Raw genomic sequence first — 23,843 nt, 5'->3', positions numbered from 1 at the left:
CATGGAGTTCAAACTCAAAATGATGAGTAGCCTCAAGAAAGAAAGAGGGGGATCAAGACACTCCTCATATCTGTGTTACTTGGAAAGGAAACTTCCAAGGAACTGAGAATTCTTCCTAATAAAGAAACTGAAGCAGTACTTCCTGCTTCAGCAACAATATCACGGGGAGAAATCACCTTGATTAGATGCCTTTCAAGAAAAGAGAATTTGCCCCTAAGTGACTTGTTCCAAAAAGCCTTATTTCTAAAATCTCCCCTCTTACAGTGATTACCTTCAAGTAGAAAAATTATTCCCAGATTTTTTATAATACCAAGATCTCAGTCTCATGACTGCTCAAACATGAGCTAAGTCTAGCAGCTAATGGAAAAGATAAAAGTGTATTGTATATTTATTTTTAGAGAGTAAAAAGTTTTCAGTTCACATTTCAGAGCTTTTTTCCACATCCAAAAACAACAGAAGGAAATAAGAACTGCTCTCATCAGTATTCTGCAAAAACCAAGACAAAAGAGGCCATTGGAAGATGGACCAGTATCGCCAGAAACAGCTGTTTCACAAGCCAACAGCTCAATGGGCTTAGCAAATGAGAATGCCCTGCATGTAGCATTTTCTTTATGTAATTCCCCATTGCTTTGAATCCAAATATAAAGACTGAAATCCCGTGTGCCATGAATTGAATAGGGCAAGGATTTCTCCCTAAGGAGAGGTATTTAGATAGCATGCTGAAGAGGGCTTACTGTATAGAACAAAAGCTCTCTCCTTTGCCTTTTGGAAAAGGATGAAGAAATTTTGCATAGTAGGTTACCTAAGACCTGACCTGGATGCTCAATGGGAATTACAATTGCTGTAATAGTATTCATTATCTATTGATTCTTTAGCACTAAGTCTGGGTCATCAACCAGCTTTCTCCCTTCTATATAAAACTTACACAATACAAATGACAATCCAAATAATTCTTTGTATGAAATATTTTAGATTATAAATTGCATATAGAAAAAATCATGGATTGCAAATGTAAAAATTAACATTTTATATGTATTCTCTTTCTTACCTTTTATAAAGGTGCAGACTACAGACATTACTTCAAGTCTGTGTTTCTACTATATAGTATTTAATGAAAATGAAATGTTTGAGCCCAGGGATAATTGCTTTATATATTTTTGAGAGAGAAAAATCCAAGAAAGTGAACAATATTAAACCCTAAGATTCAGATTTAAGAAGCTACTTAATCAGATATTTAATTTAAACAGACATGAACATTATTAATTTTTTAATCTGAAGAGTCTATATAATTACTTGACCACTGCCTACAGCCAGGAAAGCCTGAATATTTAAATGCTTAGTAACACTTCTGGAGTCAGGCATATAATTAAGAATATTTTTAAAGCAGAGTCTGCTACTATAAAGGCTGCTGTGAATTTCCTTTAATGTACAAAAATAGGTCCAAATTTGGGTCTGTATCCTATGTTGGGACAACAGAGGGCAATGCTATAATTAATGTACAAATGTAATGTTTGCAAGAATTCCTGTCTCCCCCTCCCCCCAATTCCTCATCCAAACAAAGAAAAGAAAGAGGAAAGGGTATTGTGCCACCAAATATGATTTGTGATGGCCTCCAACATGTGAGTGACGGAGCAGAACGAGGACTCGGCTCTTCTGGCCCCCAGTCAAGGGCTCTATCCTCTGCATCAAATGATCCCCCTGATAAATGTGGCTACATTCAGCTGTCTTGAGAGAAAACAAAATCCTTGCTATTTCATTCAATGCTATTGAATAGCATTGAAATGCTATTTCATTCCCACCTAAAAACCAAAAACCTTCTGTATTTTTAGAAGTTTGAAATGCAAAGGTAAAGCTTAGCTCTAGGGCTGAGCTGGGATGAGAGGAGATGGAAATCACTACTCACAAGCCAGAAGGAATTGACTCACAAATAAGTTGAAAGAAATACATAAGACTTGAGGCATGAGGAGTGTTATTACAGCAGAAGTGCTACTTGAGATGGATTATCTTTGAGAAGTTGTGATTTTTTTTGTCTAAAATGTTGCTTGGCATTCTTGTCTGAACATTCAGCAAATGCGTTAGGTAATCCTCAGGTGCAATAGCCAGGTTTAGGGAAAGGACAAAGTGTGTCAGCTGGATCTTTGAATTCTTTTGCCTTCAGAGAGTCAAGTCTTACGTGTTACTTGAGAATTCTTTCTGGCACCGAGTTAACACATATATGGTCCCAATGTAGCATTAATCTGCTGCCATCCTGGCACACTGCTAGCACTGCAGAACCCTGCTGTAAATGAGGCTGCCGTGAACAGCCAGAGTTTTTAAAGGTAAGAGCTCTTTCTATTGGCTCCTCAGGAAGGAGATCTCACTGGGGCACACAAAGAGGTCATCCGTGGAGGCTACTGCTGTGAAAAGCCCCAAAGCTTGAATTGGAGCTCCTGGGGAGCTCTGCTGATTATGCTGTAGTTAAATAGGCAGGGAGACCACTATTTGCTGAACACCTTACCTATCAGAGCTGCTATCAGTCCCATACAAGTTAATTACAGCATGTTATGTTACAGTGTTTACCAAGCGCTATTGACTCTGCTAAGAAAACTGAATCAGAGAGTGTGATATGGTCCAGTCTTCCTCTGTCAATAACCAGCACCAGCCTATGTGAGAATATAAAACTTCCCAGTCCAATGACATTCGCTCAGACCATCCTAGAAGATAAGCTCAACTACACACTGGAGGAAAAAAAATACAATTTTAAACTTGGAGAGTAAAATAACCTCACTAGAATGACAGTGAATTGTTCCCATGTGGTAAAACTTCACCACTAGGAGTCGTGTGTCTCGGGTCCTTGCACAGCTTTGGATCTGCCGACAGACAGATGTTTGAACTGAGACTGAATGCAGGTGTGTCTCTGTGCCTCTTCAATGGGAAATAAGACAACTCAGCTTCATCTGTCATTAATTTGGGTAACAATGTGTAGAAAAACCGAGAAAGAACTGTAAAGAGATGCAGGGACATGATTTTCCTTGGAGCAAAGACATGATAATGCAGCAGTCTGTGAGCTCAATTCTACACAGTATTCTGGCAGTGACAAGAAGGAAGCTGTTCAGCAGGAACTGCCTCTCTAGTTAAAGATGATGCACTAGCATCTCAGACAAGTGTATTTAAGCCTTAGCTGCACACTCAAATTTCTATTCATTAAATGTATAAAAGGACACACAAACACAGTCTCAAGTCAGCAAGTGAACCTACCCACCTTAAAAAGTTAAAAGCATGATATAACCTGTTCCCCAATGGTAATAACTTCTTCCCTGTAAGGTCTGGTACTCAGTTTATCTCATACACATTTACCATTCAGTTCAAACAAGCTTTTGGATAGAAATTCCTATAACCCTTTCCAGTCTTGCATCCTTAAACAAACTCCTGCCATGATGGGCTGTCTTTCAGGGTACAGCCTCACTTGGCACCATAGCCCTTGTATGCAGCTGCAGCATGCAATATAGAGCATCTCACCTAGACATTACCAGAGTTCATGCAACTGAGTCAATGGGCTTGGGGCAAACGAGCAAAGCTTATGCAAATGCTTAAAATTAAACATGAGCTCAAGTACTTTACTAAAGTCAGGGCCTTTATCAGGAATGATAAATGTGAAAAACGTAGAAAGTAAGGCAAGTCCACTGAAGGGTTGAAGACACAAGAAAATACTTCTCAGACATCGGGCAAAGTATTTGCATACATTACAGTGGCCTTTGGATTGTGAGGATCAATACTTTTATAAGGCACATTATTGGACAAAAAAGCAAAATCATGGGGATGTGCCTTTAAGATAAATACAACAGCTGGTCTCACAAAGGTAATTTATTTGCAATTAACTTATATTTCTGAGGCCAGCTTTCAAAATAATGCCTGCACTGAACCTTACCTGTGAACTTTACAACCAAAACTTGGACTCTGATTTTGTGAAGACACCCTTCTAACTTTGTAAGTGGTAGCATAATTAAAGCCCTGATAAACAGATAAATCCATAAAGGCATGGAAGAATTGATATTTTTTCAAGTTACCTGTGGTTTCTAAATAACACATGAAGTGAACACGGGCATTATCTCAGTGGATATGACAAACCCCATCAGCAAAGGTAATTATTAACCACCCATTTACTCCAATTGCTAATGCAGTGGAAGACCACGGTTGGAAGTATCAGGGTGACAAATTGAAGTGAGGCCTCCTAGTGGAGCTGGGAATCTGGACTCAGATTGTCTGACATGTAAAACAATGAGTACATACGTGCCGACAGTGTGCAGCATTCCAACAGAATCTAGCGCGTCTCGGGGCCATCCATATGCTCCACCATATGTCTGTGAGGAAAGGGGTCCAGAATCACAGTCTCTGGAAAGGGTAGGTCTCCCAGGCTCTCAAGATACCAGCCAGGATCCCAGTGTTGCTGTATTCATTGGTGTGTAAGCACCTGTATTCCCGCCAACAAACTACTGATTTCAGCTCAGAGGGTAAATATGTAACATAACCAACTGTTTGCTTATTCAGAAGCTGGCTCTCACAGGACAAGTTCTACTGGGGAAGAAAAGGTTGCTCTGGGCTGTGTTTCTTCAGAGCCAATCCAGCCTCTGTATTAACCACAAAAAGCTGCAGCAACAGAGATGTTACCGTGTACAACAGCAGTACTGCTGAGCACATAGAAACAGACTGGAATTTAATAGCCTAGCAAGGGGGAATAGAAGTTTCAACTCACTCAGTAGATGACAGGTTGCTTTATTTTGCCTTCTATTTTGCTTTTCACTTATATTTTCCAGGAGGCAATTAGCTACCATGTATTTTCACATTCCAGTCCTACCTTATCACTGTCCACTGTGTTCTGTGACGTCCTGGATGCAATGGAAATGGTGTCAGGTTGACTGCTGCCATCCCCTTGGCTGTCTGCATCATCTATTCCATCTCTGCAAGAGACATAATAGGGGACCAATGACGCTTACTGAACACTCCACCTTGGAATGTGCACAGCTTTACAGGTGGATTTGAGAAGAGCAGCGTCAGCGGGACAGAGCTGGCTTTGTGCCACAATTACCTCACTAATGCAGCCCATGATGCTATTTAACTGCAATTTAAAATGATGTCACCCTTAGCCATAGGGTTGGGATTAGCACATAATCACAACATTTGTTGCTGGAAACAGGATGGCCATTGCCTGCATATTGACAGCATAGAAGACTCTGGCATTCAGAAATATCTGTGTAATGAAGGTGTCAGGCAGAAATCTTCCTTCAATTAGATTTCTGCCCTAACCAAAAGCATTCAGCCTAGTTTACATGTAACACTGAAGGAAAGGGCATTTCTCTTGCCTCACAGGAACCACATCTTCAGAAATTTAATACTGCATATTTAAAATTTAAGTTTGGAGAGCCTTAAATATGCTATCCAAACAAACATAAAGACAGTGTAGAGGGTCTACAAATTTACCTCTAAGAGGCTGATAAGAGGGTATTTTCTTCTGTTTTGCTGTATAGATAAACTTCTAAATTTTTACTGGTCTTTCAAATGAAACATTTAAATAATCCAAAATACATATTTAAGGACAAAGAAAATAAAGGATCTCCATTCGGTACTAGAAAACTCTTGTATTGGTGCCTGTTCCAAGGAAGAAATGTCTGGATCTCTGCCTTGGTACAGGTCTCCTGGGTGACCTTGGATACTTAAGCTTTGGATGTCTCTATAATACATACTGAAGTAAGAGAGGCATAAAACTTGTGAGGAAATAGAGGCGCTCAAATTACAGGTGGCTTTTGGGAATGCCACAACAGAGAAAGAACAATTCATTTTGTCTAATTTCTATTTAATCCAGGATTGAAAGAAGTCGACAAGAAAAATTAGTATTACTTCACAGGCTGAAATGAGTTTGTATTTGATGATGAAAACAGATCCTTCACTGTAATAATTTACTGTCATGATCAACTAGGATTTTCATTTCAAACAATTAAAAATGCCAAACGGGGAAAAAATTCTGGTTTTATTCAAATGTGAAGAAGTAAAATCTACTTTAGGAAAGAAACATAACCTTGGACTCGGAAGAATGTTTACTGTTTGTTTCTCTCTAATACTTTGGAGTGTAGTACAATAAAAGATCTTTGCACATAGAAAAGCTTTCTAGCTACGTTTGCCAAGACAACATATAAAAAGAAAAGACAATGAAAACTGTTTTGACTACAGGAAAAAGCCCACAAACACTACACTGCTGTGGGTTGAGAAAACACTAATGATTTCATGTTATAGGGAATGGTTGAGGTTACCTTCTACTGTTGTTTCGCTGCTTTGCTGGTGTCTTGGGGAGCTGAATTGGCTCTTTCAGAGCTCCCTTCAGATGAATAATCCTTTCTTGAATAACTTCCCGGATATTTTTGATCCATTCCTGTTTTGTTTCAATACTGGATGCCTAAAGTTCCACAAGGCAGAAAGACAGAGACTTTATCATGTTCTCAGGATGTCACCTCCTGTGTAAAAGAATCGTGGTTGGCTGATGAAAATGCATGATTACCTGTTTGTCCTCTCTGCTGTACTGGATTACCTGGTAGCCCCCAGAGAACTGAGAACATTTTTACCAGACCTACTTGGCAAGCAGCAGCAAAGCAGCTAAGCTCTGGATAAATATATTTAATGCTAAGCAATACAGCATGGTCTGTAGAGGGGAAATAGGTCATCAGTGCACAAATGGGATTTCCCCAGACAAAACAACCATAAGATGAATTCTTCATTAGAAACTCACTTGACAGAAAAGGCTGTCAGCTCTGGAGGTTTGAGGAATGGGTGACTGTTGATATGCCCAGTGGCAAAGGACTAAGAGAATTACACCTCTCAGCCAAACACCCTGAGACGTGCCCTGTGTCAGTGTGCAACTACTCAACCCAGGCTGCAAGAGGAGATGCAATTCCAGCAAGGCTGCACAACCACATTTCCAATTCCAACTGGAGCCTTAGAGCTGAAGTGCTCCTGATGCTGGCGTGACCCCACTGACAGACACGGAAGCCAAGGGAATATGAGGAAGGAAGAAACTGTCCTCTCATGTAGTGTTCCCAAGGCCTGAACTAGAAGCTCTAAAGGCAAAGAAAACAAACAGAAAAGACTTACTTTCAGCACTGTTTTATTGTCTGAGGATGGTGTTCGTCCAGACCACAAAGCAAATTTGCAGGGATCTCCTTCAACATGTTCAGTCACTCCCAGTTCTGAGGTCTAGTGTGAAGGAAAGATGATGAGAGATTTCATATATATAAAGCTTCATGAGTCCAGAAAACTTCGGACTTGTAGGAAGAAGTGGGGTGGCTGGGATGGGTAAGGGAATGAGATCTTATCTCTGCTTTGCTACACATAGATAAAAGAGACAGAAGACCACTGGGGATGGCAGGGAATTGAATGGCTTGAGTGATCCTGCTTGCATTTCCCACCCATCCTTCACATCTCACTATCTTAAAACTCTCCAGATTCGCTGCAAGCTGACTTCCAGGTGAGCCCTGCAGGACTGAGAGCCAGCCCTTCCAGGTGGCATTAATATCCCAAACCCAGCATGGGGACTTCAGAGCCATCTACCAAACTCCACCTCTACCTACAAGAAACACAACACCCAGAATGTTTTCTTTGCAGCCACACCTACCAGTAACTTGTTCTTGTAAACATATTTTGTGTGTCCTGAAGAATCTTTGATCTCTTTGCTAAACACCAAAGAGATTTCAAAGAGAAACAAATGCCTCTCACGGCCTTTCCGAATGAGAGACTTGGGATCCCACACTTGGAAGGAATCCTGAAGAATCAGCTCTCCCTGGACGTCCAGGTTCTCATCAAACCCTAAAACCACAAAACAGATTGGCTTTTATTTATTCTTAGGACCAGCAATTCCCAGAAACACCAGAGCAGTAAGGACTTGAAATAAAACAGTCTTTTTCTTTTTTTACACATATCCTGAAAGGACTTTATTGGCACCCACTGCCCCAGTGAAAATATTTTTCTTTTTCCCTTTATTTTTTCCCTACTGCAATGATGTAAGTATTTCGCCAGAGGCAAATATATCATATGTGCTAAATGAGACTGCTGCTAAACTGTAGTAGGAATTACTTAAAAACAAACATTATGAAGGTTTCAGTGGTGGTTACTGTACACAGAACTGCATTGCAAGAAATCTTATGCATGTCAATACAAATTCAGAGAAATGTAGTGTGTGGTGGGTAGAAGTGCCCCACTCTACCATGATGCTTTCAAGCATGTCAACCAACCTTCAAGGGAGAGCAGTGGCATGGGGGAGCTACATCTATGAGAGTGAAGTGGTATGGTGTCTGAAACAAGTTTTCCAGGAGGAGTTTCCCATCTTCCATGCTGCCTGTCAAACACCTTCACATGGCTGAGGATCACAGGACTCCCTCCCTCCCTCCCTCCACTTAACTGGAGAAAAGGGAGTCCGCAGTGCAAGGTGCCATCAAGTTCCTGTCTCAGCAGCTGCTCTCGGCAGCTCACGGGTCACACTTCTCTCCAGGGCTGGGGACTGCTCCACCACCAGCACAGTCTGGTTGGCTCTGTCAGACAGCTCTGGAGAGCAGCAAGCAGCCCTGGTCCCTGCTCCAAATATTCAGGAGTAATGTCTTATTCAGAAGACAACTCTCTAAGTGCTTGGCTACCCTAACAAAGTCATTCGTGCTTCTTCATTATTGTGTGGTGCTGATCATCTCATGAGGACAGAATATCCAGATCTTATGTTGGGAACCCTTGCTTTTCACCAGACACCACAGTTAAAACCATCTTCATAGTGTTTCTGTCTACACTGGGTCAGTTTGCTCTCCTGCAATTTTAATTACCTGGTCTTAATGTGCTGCCTAGCTACTGGCACAGTTTCCTTTGTTTCACCTGTTTTAGTACTCTGCTTGTTTCTTGGTTCTGACTCAGGCCAGGTTGGAAATTATTTTCTCAGGCCAAGAAAACATTTGAGAAAATAAAGTATCTGTGTCCAGAATAAAATTTTTAAGTTTTAGATATACTCCACACATAAAAAAGCCAATAAAAGACTTTATGCCAATCAAATTTTTCCTGTAATTTTAATTTTTTTTTAAATAATATTTTTTACATCTTTGGCATAATTGTGCTAACATTTTGAAACACAAGCTGTTTTGACTCAGAAAACCAGAACTTTTGAAATGTTGAAACAGTATTTAGAAATGTTTTGATCCAATAATTGTTACGGCTGCCAGCAGCTTAACTGATACTGTTTCAGGAGGATTTTTTTTTCATTAAGAAAGAATGTTTTAACTAAATATATATATACATACATTGTACACATATACGTACATACACGTGTATGTACATATACACACACACATAAGAGATAAAAAAATAACCCCCCAAAACTTCCTAGTCAGCTTTATTCTTCCAAGACTTGTGGAAAAATATCAGAAAGGAGCCAGAAGGTACCTGAAAATTATGATCAAACAACAGTACTGGTACAGTCAACCTCTACTAACTTTCCACACAAGTTACAAGCAGGCTTCATTTATCTGTGGGTCCCTCCCCTGCCCTGGCCACCTGCCCATCTGCTACCTTCCAGCATGCTGACGTGCATTGCATCGTTGGCCTTCTTTGGGACACTGAGCATCACTTCCAGACCATCTTTGAGCTCCCCTTTGCCCTCCTCGCAGCAGGTCAGCAGTTCCTAAGAAGCAATGCAGAAACACCCATAAACAAACTCTGACCAACATGCTGGCTTTGTGTCTGACTGTGTTTCTTGGTACATGCAACTGCTTCACTACTAGTGATAGGAGAAAGCTAAACTATAGCAAACCCCACTGTGGATGCTCACAAATAGGGGGGTCAAACAGAAATGACTATAAAACGAGATAAAGCAAGGTGCTCTCAAGTGAGACTGTGCATTTGGAAGATTTCTGGGGACTTTTGCTCATGTTGCAGCCACCACTCCATCCAGCTGTGCCAGGTGGGTGGCAGGATTCCTGCCTGATCCTGCAGTGCTGGTGAGCACTCCAGGGCAGGGAGGGCCTTTCAGGAAAGATTCATCTGAGGAGAGACCAAAGGGGTGCTTTAGCCTTCCCACCAGCAGATGGGTTATGCAGTGCAGGTTTGCTGTCCCACAGCACTCACTAGGCTATGGTAAACCTGAGTGTTGTTTCAGTAAACAGGTACAAAGCACGGATTTGTCAGTGTGTTGAATGTAGCAAGTACCTTCCTAGTACAGCATATCACTCCTTTGGTATATACACAGGAAGCTTTAAAGAGAAGTATCATATCTGGTCCTAGGTTTTCAAAGACAGAATCTGTTTTTTCCCTTAACCCACAGAATTTTTTCTTCTCTGGCTTACTAGTTTGAAGTGAACAATGGCTGGTTAAGTAAGATCTAAAATTAACTTATGCACAAGATACTAGAAAAACCTGTAACCGATTTACAAAAAACAAAAAAGTTTGCTTTTTTTTAAGTGGGAAATGTTAATGTTTCACTTGGAAGTCCTTGGAACTTTTCCCTGATTCTTCAAACACGAACATGTTAGCTCTCAAACAGAATCCAGTGCCAATGAAGGAGTCTCAGTCAAGAGTCATTGAAATTTCCCGAAATTCATTGCTACCATCATTGAAGCCTTTAATCAAAATACTACATCAGAAACTTGGCAAGAAGCAAAATAAACAGTTCTGTCATCCCTTCAACTTTCTTTTCCCATTTGTTGCTTTTGAGGATGAAATCCACTTGGATGCAAAAGAAACAAAAACTAAAGCCAGCTGAAAAGGTTTTTTACTGGTTTGTTTGGTTTTGGTTTGGTTTTTCTTTCTTTATATGAGTCTTTTCCTTTAAAACAGTCAACCTGATTTCACACTTTGTTGTCATGCCCAGGCCTGGGAAGTAGGAGTAGCAGCTCAGCAGCAGCTGCTTAGGGGTCATGAAGCAGCTCCCTTAAGCGCAAGGTAACTCATTACACCTGTGAACTGCTCTGCATGAGCTGATTTGTGCAGCTCACTAAGGTACCTTCAGTAGGAGTTGGTATTTTGTGATCCTCTGGACAGGCTTGATTAAATAAGAAGAGATGGAGTTGGCCAGACCATGTCTTTGCTGAATTTCCTAGAACAGATAAAAACAGCAGTCAGTCATGGAAAACTATTAACCCCCTGCCAGACAGAACCACCCATAACTAATTTTAGCTCTGGATCCGTGCATTTCTACATTTAGTTTTTTTAACTTTCTTTAAGCTCCCATGCTTAAAGTGTGGTTTCAGAGGCTGGCAATAAACTGCAGAGTCCCCCTAGGGCCACTTAAACTGCAGGGTCCCTCTGCAAGTCAAGCTGAGGCTCTGCTGAATAAAACTGCACAGGCTTCGATTTAAATATAACTTACCTGTCATGTCATCTGGTTTCCCCTAGCTATGAAGGCTGAAAGCAGAGTCTTAACATTCAATTAAAATGAAGCGACATTAAATTAAATTGCATGCATAGGGTGTAATTTAGCTGTCTAAACATAGTCATCTAGTACCATCTGAGAGCCCTGGGTAGCTGAAATATCCCCATGTGAGTAACAGGTCTGACACAGTGCTGACAGACCCATGCTATTCTGAGGTGGCACGTGGGTCCCAGGAGATACCTTTATGATACCTGTGACAGCACTGAATACTTCTGTTTCGCCATCTGAACCTCAACCAAAATGTCTGGGTTGATCCGTGTGATGTGCTCATGAATTTCTGCAGACATTACAGACAGGCACTTGGTGAGGTCTGCAAAGGGCTCAGCTGCCTCCCTCCAACAGATTCCAGGGCAAGTTAGGAGCTCCTGAAAATCCTACAGCACCCTAATGCACATATTTAGCCATCTAAAAGACCTCAAACTCATTCCCTACAGAGGCAGATTTTCTGCTGAAATAGAACAGGTTGGAAACCCTTCTGTCTCCACCAAGCCCTGGGCATACCTCCCCTTGCTCCTGGACATCAGGAAATCCACAGTTCCTAAGGGAGCAGGTGAGGAAGGGGAATGGGACTTATCTCCAGATGCTGAAGGGTAAATTTGAGACTGTAAAGGGAAGAAGGTACAGAAAAGGAAGGGGAAAGAGCTGCCAAGAACAGAGATTTTCTTTCTGTATACAGTCTGATTTTCTGCTGAGTACTAAGGAGGTTACTGCTTCTTTTTAGCCTCAATGTTTATCTGTATGATGGGATGCAAAAATACCCACTTTTCACACCATGTGCCTTTTTTTTCTAAGCAGATGAGTTTTTAAAAAAAATATCTCTGGTGCCATGAACAAGACCCAAAAGGGAAGGGGCTCTGTTTGGGGGTTAATGGAGTTTGCATGAAGCTGAGTCATGGCTGGCTTCACACAGGAACTGAGCCTGCAGAGCACATGGCTGGGACTCAATTCGTAACTGCAGGAGCCAGCAAGACCTCAGCCACGTCTGTGAACTTCCTGGAGCTGGCAAAGTACACTTGTTTTTGTAGGATCCAAGTAACTAAGTTAGCACTACTCCTTCGTGACAGCTCTCTGAACAGCAGGGTATCTCTCAGTAAGATGCCTCCCCTTTGGGCATTCCTTGCTCTGTCAGGATACTCCCTGGTCAGACTGTGTGGAGACACAGTGGATTGGTGGAGTGTCCCTGCTGTAGCAACAGCACTGCTACATGGCAATCAGACAAGTACACTGCTGGGAAGGGACATTCTCCCTGCAGCTCCTCCCTCTGGTCCCTGAAGCGTGGGAGTAAGAAGACAGCCTGCTGGAGTGTGTCTTGGGTTGGCTTTGTAACAGCTGGAGAGATCTGGACTTACTGTGGGTGGAGATGGAAGTGAGAAAGGTCTGTGCAGGGTAGAGCCCAGCAGTGCAGACATGTCTCACACACCTCTGGGGACAGGGAACACAGAGGTGTCTGAGCTTTGCAGCAGCTGCCAGGTTTCAGAAGCAAGCTGACCACAGGCTCTGTGCTCTCTACTTTGCCCTGCTTCTTGTTTAAAGCAAGCTTGGCTCACGTTATAGTCCATCACCATGGCTCACTACCAGACACAATTTTAGTTGTTCCTTGGGTGGTAAAATGTCCCAAAGGCCTGGAAGAAATGAAGATATCTGACAGGCACTGTGTGCTGGTACTTGTGTATTGCAAACCAGATGAGCTGCAGAGCAGGATCAACGTGTAGTCTTGAGGCAATGACAGAATCCCAGACAAACACCAAAACTATCCTCTGCGTAGGGCAGCACAGGACCCTCAGAAGTCCTTGGATGGACAACATTGAGACAGGAATACTTAAATATAATGTCATACCATCAGGACTGCTGAATTTGCCATGAAGTAGTGACTAAGTGCCTAGATTTTGTATCAAATGTCTAAAGAGATTCACAAATTTAGATGTCATCTAATTGTGTACAGTTGGTTGGTAGGAGGACAAACTGCATCCTGAACTGGATGTACAGACCAAAGACTTGGTAAGTAGACTGTTTCAGCACTAAAACTCTCATGAGACATTTAGGTTTTGTGATGCATGACAAATCTGATGAGCAATTTCAGAAAAAATATTAGTAAGCAGAAGCTGAGACCCTGGTTGTGCTTCTGCTTATTTCCTAAGGGACACTCCAGATCAGTGGAGAAACTGTTCAAGAACTACCACCCATGCATAAACACAATGCTCTGCAGTGCTACCAAAGTCAAGGAGCATGTTCCATGCTGGTCATGCAAGTCAAAAGTGCCCTGAAGCTTCTTGAATATCATCTTTTCCAAGATTTAAAGAAAAAAATGTTTACAATAGCAGAAGCATGTAGGTGACTGAACCAAACTCTTCCCGAGGACCAAAGCTTGCTCAAATAACAGACACTAAAATCAACTTGATCCCCTCAATAACATGCTGATTTCCACCGACTCGAGAGCTAAGGTATGTTGGCAATAAAAAAAAATACCTTGCTAGCCTGAAGTTTATAGTATTACAGATATTAAAAATTGCTAAACATGGTAGGCATCATTTATCTTTGAAACTACTGAATAAAGTTTTAATAAATTCTCAGATAATGAACAAGACAAATACAAAAAGCAAAAGAACCAAATTAATGTCTACTGCAGTTATATCAGAATAAGCACATTAGTTTCATTCCCTATGCAATTTTCAGCTCATATAACCATACCAACAACTTCTGAATTTTATAAACAGAGCATGATCTGTAGGGCGGGAAGACAGTAGTCTTAATCCTTCATTAAAGATAAACTAGGCAAGTTTCATAATTGAGAGTTAGTGCATAGTTTTCCACCTGTCTCAGCTGGTCTAGTAAAAGAAACTGCTTTTATCTACATACATGGCTTCACTTGTACCCTTAGAACATCCCACCTCTCATAGCAACACTAGTAGTTCATGGTTTCCAATAAGATATGTCACTTGTCTTTGCTCCTTCTCCTAATTAGCTAATCCTTGTAGTGAGCCCTGAAGCTGCAAGTTTTCCACAGTTCAAGCAGGTTACTGGGACTGCTTGTTTTCAACTCAAAGGTGTCTTTCTATGACAGTTTATGCAATTTGAGGGGTTGTATACTTCTGATCTTCAAGCAAACTTCTTACTAAGGGTGTTATTCAAAATAACTCACTCTCATCATCAGGGTGTTTTGGGAAATTCCAAGTTCTGCCTGGAACAAAAGAACCAGCCATTTCCTCTGTATTCCTTGTACCAGACTGTCCTGTGCTGTCACTGAAACACTGCCTCTCCAAGATCAAGATAAGAAGGATCTACAGGTACTTTACATTACTTTAGTCACTTAGATTGGGTGACTCCTTGGGGATTTTTGGGGGGCATAGTCATCTTTCTCTTTTTGCACAGGTGTCACTGGGTATAGCCCAGCACCAATGAAAAGCAAACATCTCCCCTTGCAAAACAGCAGAGGGTGACACAGGAATATTCACTACTAAGCAACATCATTGAGGTTTCCAGCCCATATAGAGAGCTGGAGTGGAAAAGCTTAGCAGAGAAAACAGTTTTACTTGTGCAAAAAGCACTGACGGACACCTAGGGCAGCTCACAACCCTCCACGAGTCACCGACCAGTATAAACCATTCAACAGGCTCAAGCGCCATCTCCTGGAAAATTCCTTTCAGTTCCATTCTGCTTTTGGACCATTTGGTAACAAGGCAAAAACCAAGGCAAACGAAAAAGTTGTTCATCACTTTTCTTCTGGCTCATTTGAGACCTTTCATTGTCGAGTGCGATTGAAATGCTACAACCATTGGCACATACAGACCCCAGAGGAGCTGATTTATGTCAGCTGCCAACCACATCACAGCTTGGATCCTGCTGAGTGGTTACATTTGCAAACAGATTTTCAGTGCTTTGGGAAAGAGGTCTTAGCACTGGTTTTTTTCAGAGAGGCAACTAATTAAAACTATAAGGTAGCAGACAAATATGGCAGAATGGATAAGGTTCCAAAAATAAGAGGAAGAGCTTAGTTTAAACATACTCAAAAACTTTAACAATTTTCTCAGCCTACAAAATTGGGATTGGAGCCTAAAAATGTTTCTCACCAGGTGTAGTGCTTGTTAGGAACATAGTCTAATTGCAGTCAATGATGTTTCTTACCAGCATGATGAAGCAAATCTGTAATAGGCTGGGTAAAATTTGCTGAACAGGAAGACAGACTCTTGTTTTGGACTGAGGGATTTCAGATCATAAAACATAATAGAATCTGCCTTACCACTAAACCCAGAAATAGAGAGTACATCTAAACCAGATTTTTAGGAAGGATTTGGTCTGAGAAAAGCATAAAAGTTCCCATAAGAATTCAAAACACCTTGCCACACTGATGAAGATCAGACATCACACCACAGCCTCTCAGTTTTCACAGCATGTGATATTTGCAGTGGAATGAAAACCCCAATACCAAGGCACAGAAATGAACCCACTGCTCAGATGTAAAGGAGGTGTTTCAGCTACACTAGGTGTATGGAAGGAAAATGGCAATGGCTGCTTACATCAAAGAAAGTCCCTGCATGTTCCAGGATGAGCTGGTTGGAGTCAGGCTTGTTTTTGCAGTAGGTGACATACATCTGAAATTTATCTGCCTGTGAAAACAAACATCAAGGGAAATGCAAGATCAGCTACTTCTCTGTTCCCACAGTCTTTTATTAAGGCTTACCAGGATAAATAAAGGTGACAACACCCTCTCACACACCCACTCCCCATCAAGGAGCACAAGAATTGTAAATTAAGAACAGAAGATTTTAAAGTTCATACCTTACCTGAGCAGTTCTGAGGGCTATGAGAGGCTTTCTTTAATAAGTATAACAGAGAGAAAGCCTAAAACTTTAATCCAGATATAAAGTAATTTCTAAGAGCTGTAATGATGTTACACAGATTGTATCCAAGAGTCTGCAGGTCTCAAAACCATGAAGTGTTGACTCTATCACCTACTTGAAGATAAAGCCAGTGTAGAAACTATGGGCAAGAGACTCACCTGGCTTAAACTAGCTTGAGCCAACATTATTTACTTGAAAATTGTGACACCTGGCCTAGAGATGCCTTTCCTACCTTGGCTCATACTTAAGTGGCTCAAATTTTATGTTGTGCTAGGAGTGTTTTGCATTTTATTTCCTAATTTATTTACTTTTAAGAGGAAATAAAAAGCAATTGTGCACTCCCACCTCATATTGCTGTACTCTGGTCTCAAGAAGAGGCAGGCAAATAAAAGAGGAGGATGGCTTCCTTTTATTACTATTGCATTTTTTTATTCCAGGTATCTAAACAACAGGACCATGCAATTGGGCAAGCAATTGCATGTATGTCTGTAATCATACACACAGCTCTGGACATTCACTATTGCTGAGATGATGCTGTAGTGTCTTAAAAGTACCATGAAGATTTTGCACAGAAAGATGCACATTTTGCATATAAATGCATCCATTTTTCCTAAATATGTAACCTCTTCTTTGTAAACAATATTCCTGAATGCATTTCATCAATAGTTGTGACACGTTTTTAAATTAAAGGCCCATTTGAAATCATCCAAACATGCTCAGTTTTTTGATAAGTGAAATTTTTCCATCATTACTCTTAAAACACTAATTCCTAGCTTTGAAATATGAATAAAACCATCAAAGTAAACACGAAGATGGCTGGCTTGACTGGTAAATATTTTGAAAAGAGAATAGCTTTCATACAGATAAATCACTGTAGCCAAATCCCAGAGCTTCCTACGCCCACAGAGATTCTTAGCATCAAGATTTCAAAGTCCTATTGGAAATCATCCTGGCATTGGGTAATGGAATGAGAGAGCACAGTGGCTCAGAAATTTGACATTAATTTCTGGAGAAAAACATTGATAACACATGTTATTCATACCTTTGTAAAGTTCTCTTGGCATGACTAAAATTCTTTAAGGAAGGTATATTAAGATTTTTAATGTCTGTCCTCCTATGGCCTTTCACAGGGAAATGAATGTAACCCCTAAACACAGGTTTTGTTTGATCAATTCCTGTTAAACAGAAACCAGCAGAGGCAGAAGCTGTGCTGGTCTGTGCAGGACAAGGAGAGAGGCTCTGAAAGCCTTCACACTATTCAGGAGAGGAGTTATGGGAGGAACCTTTCATCCAGAGACAGGAGAAGGACAAAGCAGTTGTAGTTCTAGACTAGCTCCCCATCTCACATATCACCAAGGACATAACCCTTGCACCTATTCTCAGCTTGTTTCCATCTGTGCTGCAGGAATTAATGGGAATAAATAATGAGAAGAAGCAGCCTCATTACCCAGGTGACGAAGCAGTGGCCCACGTCCTCAGGCAGTTGTTCATATTTCTCTAGCTCTTTTAAAAAAATGCTGAAAGAGGAAGACACCAGTAATTAGTTACACTCAAATACCCAGGAGATGCAGAATGACCAATGAGTTAATCAGTACTAATGATCAATACTTGTATCTTGATTATGAGGCTAATCAAGGATCCTGCCAGTGCAAAAAGTGTCTCTTGCCAAGGTGTGCTTTGGTTTTGAGTACAGTCATGCCTGACTCCTCTAGAAAGGAAAAGATGGCAATCCCTAGTAGAGAGTCAGTGTGTCCAGGGCTGCAAAGCGATAATCAAGAACATGAATCTTCAAAGAGTTGTTGTGTAGTGGTTCAGAGGAAGAACAAAAAGAGAAACCCAAGGCTGCCAGCTGTCCATCACTGAACTCAGCACACTGAACAAAGGACAACAATTCGAAAAAACTCAACATTTATAGGTAAGTAGTAAACTCCCAAAATACAAATTTTTTAATCAACTTTCTCCCAACAACTTGTACCACAAGTGACATCTCTGTTTGCAGACAGAGCCCTGTCCAATGCCTGGGTGGAAAGAGAAATGTGAAACAGAGGCTGCAGAAGAAGCAGCAAGTGAATATGCTGTTTCCCCAGCTGACAAAATCATCAGGATTGGAAGAGACTTTCAAGATCATCCAGTCTGACCATTGACCCAGCAGCACCATAATCACCCCTAAGCCATATCCCCAAGTGCCACATCCAGACACCTCTTGAACACTTCCAGAGATGGTGACTCCACCACCTCCCCTGGCAACTTATTTCAATGCCTGACCACTCATCAGTGATTTTTTTTTTTCTAATGCCTCACCTGAACTTCCCCTGGCACAACTTCAGGCCATTTTCTCTCATCGTTTCACCTGACATACAGCAGAAGAGATCGACCCCCACCTGCCTCCTCTCAGGTAGTTGTAGAGAACAATGAGGTCCCCCCCGTCTCTCCTCTCCTCCAGACTAAACAACCCCAATTTCTTCAGCTGCTCCTCCTAAGACATGTTTTCTGGACCCTTCACCAGCTTTGTTGTCCTTCTTTGGACACGGATTCTGAATCAGTCTGGAAGATGCTTTAACATCACCAGCCAAAGGAGAAGGCTGTGGAGGACACTGGTGGAGGTGACAGAGGGGAAATTTATTTTAGTATTGCTACAAGTTTTAGAGGAAAAAGGATTATGCAGAAGTAGCAGGCTGAAGGAGGAGATGTCAGAGAAAGGAGAAATGACAGCAGCGAGGAGCTGTGGGGCATGACTGAGGGTTGAAGGGATGGCAGCTGGGAACAGAGGAAAGTCAAAAAGGAGAGCAATCTGATGGCATCAGTCAGGGTCATCAAAACAGAAATATAGCACCACAGAGTGAGGGCAAGTGGGCTGGCAATTGGGTGATCCTAACATAGTTTTAAATGAGAGGAGAATATTCGCCTCTATGACAGGGAATTTTTTGGGGGCTGGAAGTCAATTTTAATGCAATATGTAGTTTATATCTGCTCTCCTGCTATGCTTTGAAGCTACTTGCACAGAAGCATGTGTATGGCAGGCTCTGCTGGACCATATTTATGTGTATGTGATAGTACATTTGTCTGGCTGAAGCACTTAAGATCTCCCATAACTTGACCAGGGAAGGATTTTCTGATTTGTTTTCAAAACCATTTACATTTTGACGTGTAACCGAAAGACAGATTTGGAATTCAGATTGAACTTGTGGGATTCAGCGCCCCTAAATGTTAAGTTTATGATTGCAGTTGCATTCACATTATAGCATGGAAACAATGCCCTCTAAGCTGATGTGGTATGCAGTCTTATCTTAATAAAATGGAGTACTGTTAGTTACAGATTAAATATAGAAAGTCTCCAAGAAGTAGCAGGAAAGCTACTTATTAACCCAGCTCATGCCATCAATTTCATTTTTTGCCCTTCATGTTTTCCAGGATCATATTCCATAGATCTAGTCCAGACTAGATCTAGTGCTGTGAGATGGAAAGCATGTATAGGATGGCGAAGCATTGGTATCCTATGACTTTAATATTGTTAATCAGCTGAAGGCGAAGTTGCAAATCATTTTTGTAAAAGAAACAAAACAAGAAATCAAGCATTATTTTACAAATCTGGATGAATTACTTTACACTCCTGTGTGCATTGTACTGTAGGTGTTCTCTGCAGACACTGCAGAAATACACAAGTGCCTATACATGCCTTTGGTTTCCTTAGTCATTAAATATTAACAGAACTGTTAGGAAACTGTTAGGAAAACCTACTTGTTATGAAAGTCATATATCTCCTGAATATTGCCAAAGATGATGTGTTCTTTATTGAGGATCCCAGCTGGTATTTCTTCCACTCCACTTGTCATTTCCCAAAGGTAAGTCTGGAAGGCACCAGAAATTCTTAGAATAAATGCAGTGAAAAAAATAGATCTCCCTGGTTTATTGCCAAGGGCACAGTCTGACAAGGGTACTATGTACTTTGAGATTAAACAAAGAAGCTAAGAAAACCCAAATTTTCCAGTGTTACAGAAAGGTCTCCAGAGAAATTCAAAGTGCTGACACTTAGAAGTTTTCTGAGGAAAAAGCAGAAACAAGTCAACAACACCAGTCTTTGCTGTCCACCTGATGGTGTTCAAATACTGCAGGTAGAAACACCTGAAAGATAGACCAGATTTGCCACTTCAGGATCCTTAGATACATAAAAATCTCTTTCTGACTGCAGGAATAAGAAAGCTGAAAGATTTCACCGAAATACACTCTTTTTGTTGCCTTGAATATCACTGATCCTTTCAGGAACACCCTGCTGTACAGCTAGGCCAGGTATTTGAGTGTGCAAATCTGGATCTTTCTCTAGCATAAGAGTATTCAAAGGAATAGATTAGAATTCTTACAAAAATGCTCCATGAATCCATTAAAAAAAGAAAAATAAACCAACAAGCTTGGTCAATCAAGGCACACTGAGGTGTTCGTGGAGGTGCAGACACAGCCAAGAGTGGAGAGAACAGGGCACAGTCCTACCAGTGGGAGACAAGCTCCCATTGCTGCCCACCCAGCTCCCACTCCCAGCAGGACATGGCTCTGCAGCAAACCACCAATGGTGGTACCTTCACACAGAGCCCTGCCAAGATCAGCCTGTGCAGTAAAGTGAACATCACCACTGCAAAGGATAACACGTGTTCCCAGGGAATACTGGGGAACTCCCGGGCTGTAACTTACCTCTAAACATTCATGTAAATCCCTGACATAAGCTTTTTCTGTCTGAAGCAGCTCAGCCATAATGAATCTGAAAAAAATAAAGTATTTTAGGTGTTTGGGGCATTATAAGCATTTGTACAGTGAACAGAAAAAACATCCTCCTGTTGTCTTAGTAAATACAGGCATTTCCACCCTAGACCTTCAGCTGCCTTACTTTGCACCTTTCAGCTCCATGACTGAAAAACCACTTCATATCCCAGTCTCTTGCAGGGTTTTTATTTTCTAAATATCTTTTCTGCATAAAATCTTATTAAGTTGTATTTCTGCAGCCCCGAGTTGGGATTTACTGTCTACGTGCCCATCCTTAATAACCAACTGATTCTCAAATTTTTTTTCCCCAGGAGTAAGGACTTGAGATTCACCAAAAACACTTGCACCTTTGCTGACAGTCAGTGGTAAGCCACCCTAAAACTTGACGTTCAGTGGCAATACAGATGGATTTTGGGAAACACCACTACTTTGACGGCTCTTCAAGAGTTTGGTATATGACCAGAAAAAATCCAAATGCTGGAAAACCCATCAATGGCATCTGTAGTGCCTGAGGCCAGGCACCTCAAAGTTGAAGTGCCCAATGTTTTGAAAATATGCCACAGGCAGACCAAGAGTAATGACATTTCCTAAAGCAGAAATGGTTTCTTATCAAAGTTATGCACCATAGCGACAATTTCAGAGGGCTGAGAAGGACTATACATACAAATACTTTCCAAATATTCTTACACAAAAATCAAGACAAAATACTGTGAAAATACATTGGTTTTAGATTTAAGTACAACAAGCACTCTTCAAGTATTTCCTCAGTTCAGGTCTCTCAGTTCTATACTGACTGAAATTTGAACCTAAACTTCAAGTGTCACTGAAACCCTGTTAACTCCTCTAGTCGTCACTGAAGTTAAAATAATACTTAAACATCTAAAGATGTTTTTATTTTTTCCTGTTCGTTTTACTTTTCACATAAAGCCAGAAGGATATCAGGGTTAATCCAAGTGCTTGACTCACTGCTTTCCCTTTCCAAAAGTAACTACTGATTAAACCCAAAAGAAATTCAACGTGTATCTTCTGAAATTCTCTGTCCTGCAAGTAACAACTTCCACCCTACATCTGCAGAGTTATCTCAATAGCTCTGCAACTGGAAGGAATTAGAGGAGTGTCTGTCAGTTCTGGTCATGCAAATACTGTAGCATCGCTCTTTATCAGATAATGTGCCATGGCAGGCTGTGAGCATTTGGGACATACTCTTTCTTTCTGGCCGACTTCCTTTTTTCTTCATTGACTTCATGATTTGCATCTCTCAGCTTTACCTCCCGGTCTGAAAGACTTGCTGGAATAATATCTAGTTCTAGGTCTTTGTTATCCTAGGAAAAAAAAAGTACAAATTTTAAATTCATTGCAATCCTATTGTTGAGCAAAGTGCAGCATGTTCATGAGATCAAATGGGTAAGAAGGGACAAAAGTAAGATCATCTCAAAAAGAAGGAAACTCCGAGAGAAGTAGAACTACCGTGAGAAGGAAAAGAAGGTGAGAGAGACATCTTAAAAATGTCAACTATGATATTCACTGTAGTCTTCACTGTTACTCCTATCTAGGAGTAGGTATCGATGAAAAATGTCTATATTTTACCTTACTCCTTCATATCTAAATTAGTTGCCTCGTGTGGGACTTCCTAAATAATAGCCTGATAAAGTAGAGAACTTTGCAGAGACAATCCCAACTTTCAGTGGTCATTTACCATGAAAATACCTTTCCAGGCTGTGGTTAGTTTACACAGAGTTACTAAACCATAGACCCTGCAAGGAACAGTACATTTAAAGCATCTGAGGGTGTGAGGGAATTTATTCCTCTTTCTGACACTTAATTTTGAAGAATCGTTTTCTGAAAGGTTTTTAAGCATTTCTGCTTCTGGCACTCCCCCTTAATACTATGGGCAGGGAACAGCAAGAGGTTCTATTTTTTGTTTCTCTTGTGTGCTCTGTGTCACCTAAAATAGCTCAGAGGTGAGGCTGAGGATCAAATTTTTATGTTAGTTAAAGGATGAGAGAATGGAAACTTACAGGCAAAATTTGAGTTTAACTCAAAATAATGGTGCAGGATCAGGATTTATGGTTTATACTAAAATTAACATAGACTTTTACTCAAATAATGTGCTTCCCCTCCTTCCCAAGAGCTGTTACGGTCTCCTGGAAAATAGTGCAAACATTTGTTTAGAAAGTCTTTCTGATCTCCATCTGCCTCCTCTTCATATCATTGATCTGCCACAGCAAGAAGTTTTCTCTTCAGGAGCAGTTCTGAGCTTGGCTGGGTAGGCTGGCTGAGCTTTAAGTGTTTCTAATGGGTACACGAAAGCCTGCACCATTCATACCATAGCCTTCACCTTCCCCTATGACTTTCAGCTTTGGTATAAAACCCCAGCAGGACACGGTCTTACTGTACCTCTGTATTGATTCCAAGGGCTTTTTCCAGGGAGTAGCGGTATTTCCCCATCCTGAGAGAGAAGTCCCGGTAGCGTTTGTCAACGGTGGTGACCCACTTCCTAATTTCAGTGGCGTGTATATGTCCTTTTTCTACAAAGCTGTCGGCCAGCTGGATGAGGAGCTTCACTTTCTCCTTTGTTTGCTGCCCAAAAGAAGGTCCTTGATTATGTTGAATTATTTCCTTTGCTTTTAATTTACACAGCAATCAAAAGCAGCTTGCAATTTTTTTATACGTCATTAAAGGTTGTCTGTGCTTCATCTTATACGGAATCAGACACTTAAAAACTTTGCCCAGTAAAACTTAAAGACATTTTTATAAGGACACTTATGAAGCTGCAGAAAATAGAAAAAGTCAAGATTTTGAAACCATGCACATACAGACAAGGAAGA

The 23,843-nt window shown here is 41.0% G+C and overlaps 1 protein-coding gene across 8 annotated transcripts in view; it reads right to left on the bottom strand.

Moving 5' to 3' along the window:
• The window catches only part of KALRN (kalirin RhoGEF kinase), a 508,531-nt gene that overhangs the window by 131,946 nt on the left and 352,742 nt on the right, over positions 1–23,843 (bottom strand). For all 8 annotated transcript variants that reach the window (XM_039381883.1, XM_039381881.1, XM_039381876.1 and 5 more), the window contains exons 23-34: positions 23,413–23,595; positions 22,219–22,337; positions 20,947–21,013; positions 20,002–20,111; positions 17,711–17,780; positions 15,940–16,029; positions 10,997–11,089; positions 9,568–9,679; positions 7,640–7,830; positions 7,120–7,221; positions 6,285–6,427; positions 4,835–4,937 (exon numbers count right to left, since the gene is read on the bottom strand). In XM_039381883.1, coding sequence (XP_039237817.1) covers positions 4,835–4,937; positions 6,285–6,427; positions 7,120–7,221; positions 7,640–7,830; positions 9,568–9,679; positions 10,997–11,089; positions 15,940–16,029; positions 17,711–17,780; positions 20,002–20,111; positions 20,947–21,013; positions 22,219–22,337; positions 23,413–23,595 — 1,383 coding nt within the window. The remainder of the gene's footprint in view (positions 1–4,834; positions 4,938–6,284; positions 6,428–7,119; positions 7,222–7,639; positions 7,831–9,567; positions 9,680–10,996; positions 11,090–15,939; positions 16,030–17,710; positions 17,781–20,001; positions 20,112–20,946; positions 21,014–22,218; positions 22,338–23,412; positions 23,596–23,843) is intronic.

Source organism: Pipra filicauda, unplaced genomic scaffold (assembly GCF_003945595.2).
Source record: "Pipra filicauda isolate LSUMZ 115617 unplaced genomic scaffold, ASM394559v2 scaffold10_size6260569_pilon, whole genome shotgun sequence".
In the NCBI taxonomy this organism is placed as follows: domain Eukaryota; kingdom Metazoa; phylum Chordata; class Aves; order Passeriformes; family Pipridae; genus Pipra; species Pipra filicauda.
The sequence above is the reverse complement of the archived record's forward strand: the minus strand, read 5'-3'. Positions and strand labels throughout refer to the sequence as shown.